Below are 4327 nucleotides of genomic sequence, written 5' to 3'. Positions count from 1 at the left end.
TTTTTCATTGAAATGAATTGGTCTTTATTGTTTTGATATTTAACAGCATAATAAGGGCTTTAGATCCGGTGCTTCATTGTGACCTTCTTTCCATTTTGGAAGTGCAACAGTGTCGACTTATCCAATGACATAAAGGGAGGCAGAGGGGGTGCAGAGGCATTCCAGCCGAAGAAACTCCCACACACATTCTGGAGGACGTCAGAGAAAAGCTTTCGCAAGGGAGAAATGAGACAGGAGCAACAATGGCAACAGTATGAGTTTTCTATAAAAGTACAAACCTAACCCCATATGCACAATTAAACCTAGAGGTTAAACAGCATTGATATATTTCAAAATATATAAATCTATTACATATAATTTCCCCAGTTTTTGCAGTATTGACCGTCTTGAAGTCAATAATCCCGGTTTGCAGAGATTGTGAGCGCTGCATAGTTTCTCAATCAGATGGAACCACAATGGATTAAGCTGTTAAAAAGAAAGAACAAAACGGTTAACGAAACAAAATTAGAGTGTTAAGTAAAGAGGTGAAGGTCAAATCAGGTTTTTTTAAATCCTCAACCCAAACCCTAGCTCACCTCTTATGATGACTCTGGCCAGCGCCTCACTGGAGCCGATGTGGTTGGTGGCCACGCATTTGTACGTTCCGGCATCGCTCAGTTTAACGTGGGCTATCTGCAGACTCCCATCCTTGGTGGACTCTGATCCCGGAGGCAGACTCACCCTGCCCCCCCGGCTCCACTCAATCTGAATGGGATGCGTGCCGAGGGCGAGACACTGCAGGCTCAGGGCGTCTCCGGGCTGCAGCCTCACCTGGTCGGGCAGGCTGGTGGCGTACGGAGGACCTGCACGAAGGAGAAGACTTTCACTGTTACCATGAGCAGCGACAACCTGCATGTGTTGATCATCTACGCTGGCCACTCACTCTCCACCTCCATCTGCATGTATGCCTCGCTGTAGCCATGTATGTTGGTGGCATTGCAGATGTATTGCCCTGAATCCTGGCGCCCCACGCCGTTGAGCGTCAAAACTCCACCAGACACTGTGTGTTTCCAGGGCAACGGTGCTCGGAGCTTGGACCAGGTGATGACAGGAAGCGGGGAACCTGAAAAGAGGAAGAGGAAGAGAGGATAAAGGGAAAAAGGAAGTGAGAGCAGCACTGAGAGATATTGAAACACAAGTAATGTATGAACATCTTACCGCTGGCCTGACACGACATTGTGATCGTGTGTCCATCCACCACCGTCATCTCTGTGGCGCCCACGGAAGCCACTGGAGCCCCCGGCTGCCCCTGAACTACGATCTTAATTTTTACCTCCGCCACCCCCTCACTGTTTTCAGCCAGGCAAATATAAACTCCTGAGTCCTCTGGATGCACTGCAGGCCACTGAGAAAAAACACATTATTATAGTCGATTTGTAATGTTAACATGTGGAAATAAATGAAAGTATAACTTCATATTTGACCTGTATGGTGTTGACATCATTTGTCTCCTTGGTAACCAGCTGCAGGGTGGAGCCCTGGCGTTTCCAGGTGGTGGTGGGGCGGGGCCTGCCGGTGGCACGACAATCCACTGATACAGGTTCACCCATCCTGACCTGCAGGGGCCCGGCCTGGGTCAGCTGCACTTTAGGAGCATCTGCCAGAGAGAGATGTGTCCAGTATTGACATTAAGCTTTGATTTTGGTCTCATATATTCACTCTTGAGCTAAAAACAGCTATATTTGATAACAGTGTCTGCATGTCGTTTGGGGCTCAGCACCATGATTGGATTACTAATTGGGCCTACCAAGCACAGGCCCAGGGTCCCAAAGTGTCAGGAGCCCACCTGGCCTTTTTACCTTCAATATGTCACCTATAGGAACTGGTACTGACCGGGGACAGATGCAAAATGAGAACAAAGAGACTCTAACTATTAAAGAAAGACACAAAATGACTACAAAGAGGCACAAATACAACAAAAAGCTAAATCTGTTTGTCTTGCTCCTATGCACGAGTCAGCACCTTCTGTATGTCCATTGTCTCATAATTGGCAAAAACAGCTACCTGTTGAAGAACACTGTGAGAGTGAACCTGAACATTAGAGTTTCATGATGAACTTAACACATAAAGAAGCTCACATTTGACGTTGAGCACAGCCATGGCGGTGCTGCGGCCCGCAGAGTTTGATGCCATGCAGCGGTACTGGCCCTTGTTCTCAGGCCGGGCCTTAGCAATCGTCAACACAGAGCCATCAGGACCAACCTTAGCGTTGTCTGAAAGAAAAACGTAGAATTCAGTGGAACTCCACAGATTGTAAATTTGGTTTGCACAACACGTCCATGTTATTCCTCCTGACCTGGTAACGCTTGGTTATTGGCTCTCTTCCACTGCAGTTGGACTGGAGGGGCCCCGCTCCCCACCTGGCATCTGAAGCTGGCAGACTCCCCTTGGCGCACCGTGGCAGCGCGGGGCTCCACAGAGACCACGGGAGCCTGAGCAGACACTGCACAGAGATATACTGTCACAGGTGATCACACACACACACACACACACACACACACACACACACACACACACACACACACACACACACACACACACACACACACACACACACACACACGTGAACCTTTAGTCTGTCTGGTTAAATACAGTGTAAACACAAACTACCCAAAAGCAAACATGCTGAGCAAACACAGTCTGACAGGAGTGCTTTTGATAACAAAGCAAAAAACATAGAGCTGCAGAAATAAAACTAAATTCTCTCAAAGACATTGTGTTGTCGAGGAACATTTAGTTTCCCTTTGCTTTAAATTGTATATTAATATTTAAGTGTTAGTTTCTCATAATTAGAACAAAAATGGAATTCCATGAAGGTTGTTTTGGTTTGATTTGCTCAGTTGTTGAGATATCAAATTGTTTCTGGCAGTGCTCACATTATTAACTAATAACATTTTAAAATAATCGCCAGCAATGCCTTTCCGGAAAGACCCCAAACTCTGGATAATCAACAAAAACACTATTTCATAGGGCCTATTTCTTTAAGCAGGAAGGAGCTCAAATGAAAACAGCTACCAGTGAGGTCTGAGTATTATCTGGAGGATTCAAACTGCTTGTCAGAAGACAATAATGATGATTTTATACTTGTATTAGTTTGTGAGCAGCAGTTTGTGTGACACTCAATTACAGAAATAAAATGTACATCTCTACTGACGTCATGCAGATTAAAAAAAGGAAACATTATAATTGTGTTCAATGTAAGTCTGATGAATTACCTGAACATAAGAGAGAGCACAGGATCAGAACCCCGGGTGATGAATCCATGATGAACAGTCTCCAGTGACAAATCTATCTCTCTGTGCCTCTGTCTCTTTTTCATACAATCACTTTCAACCTTTAACCCCTAACTTACCATTCACCCCTTCTCCTATTCAAACATTGTCCACACGTGTTAGTCACGTAGGAAGAGTTTTAATGCTATATTGTTGTGTGCCGTTTTGTTTGTTTTTTTCATTCAAAATTGCAACGTCGGTCGACATTTTGATGGATATGCTGTTACAGAGGGGTTTGCTAACAAATAGCTCCCTTGATAGAATAGGAACAGAAGTTGTAGGACATGTACTGGTCAATAGTACCAAGCTTGAACCTTCAATACTTTCTGTGTTAAACTAGTGCCTGGAGAGTCTTCAGAGTACTGCCCTGCTTTCCAAGAAGTGTATTCCATGTTACACAGAACATATACTTCAACCTTTAATACTTTCAAATGGCTGCTACACATTTACAAACTGTTACTGGTACTGGATGTGTATTTTGTAAATGGTGTAATTTCTACTTTTATCTGTAATTATTTGTATGCATGCTTCTTAATTTATATGAAGCGATATATGGCTCTTTACTTGCTGTAACAAAAGGTCTAAGTGGCTGGTGAATGAAGACTCAAGACTCCTCAAGTGTTGTTGTGATGTGTTTTTGAATTTGGTATGTTACTGAGTAACCTGGCGTATATTCATAAATAATGCTTTAAAACATCAAATATGAAGTGAATTTAAAACACAAAAAATACATCAAAAATAACTGAAGAGAGGACGATCCCTGTAACTTCATAGTTTGTAACAATAATCTCATACAAATGTGAAAAATAAGGATGTCAGAATAAATGGGTAAATGGGTCACACGTGTAATGAAATATGTTAATGTAATGATATGTATTGTAGTTTTAACTAAGTAAATATGCTAGTAGAACATGTATCCTATCTTGCATTCTATCAAATAACTACAATTGATTGTAGATACTCCCACATGTTTTGTGCACCTCAGCAGCTCCTTCAGCTGATAAATGACCAATATA

At 43.1% G+C, this 4327-nt stretch overlaps 1 protein-coding gene across 2 annotated transcripts; it reads right to left on the bottom strand.

Annotated features, from left to right (window-relative positions):
- LOC117561668 (basement membrane-specific heparan sulfate proteoglycan core protein-like) lies at nucleotides 1-3390 on the bottom strand. 2 transcript variants are annotated; one of them, XM_034239212.1, is made up of 8 exons: nucleotides 3255-3390; nucleotides 2336-2482; nucleotides 2118-2252; nucleotides 1464-1636; nucleotides 1198-1384; nucleotides 923-1102; nucleotides 576-842; nucleotides 1-465 (listed from the first exon to the last, which is right to left on the bottom strand). In XM_034239212.1, the coding sequence occupies exons 1-8, from the start codon at nucleotides 3301-3303 to the stop codon at nucleotides 461-463; spliced, it is 1143 nt and encodes a 380-aa protein (XP_034095103.1). In that variant the 5' UTR covers nucleotides 3304-3390; the 3' UTR covers nucleotides 1-460. The 2 variants fall into 2 exon arrangements, with proteins under 2 accessions (XP_034095103.1, XP_034095102.1); XM_034239211.1 differs by having other exon boundaries at nucleotides 2336-2497; nucleotides 3255-3384.
- Between the last annotated feature and the right edge of the window lie 937 nt (nucleotides 3391-4327).

The sequence above is a fragment of the Gymnodraco acuticeps genome, unplaced genomic scaffold, assembly GCF_902827175.1.
Source record: "Gymnodraco acuticeps unplaced genomic scaffold, fGymAcu1.1, whole genome shotgun sequence".
Classification (NCBI taxonomy): Eukaryota; Metazoa; Chordata; class Actinopteri; order Perciformes; family Bathydraconidae; genus Gymnodraco; species Gymnodraco acuticeps.
This window is presented reverse-complemented; position numbering and strand designations above follow the sequence as displayed.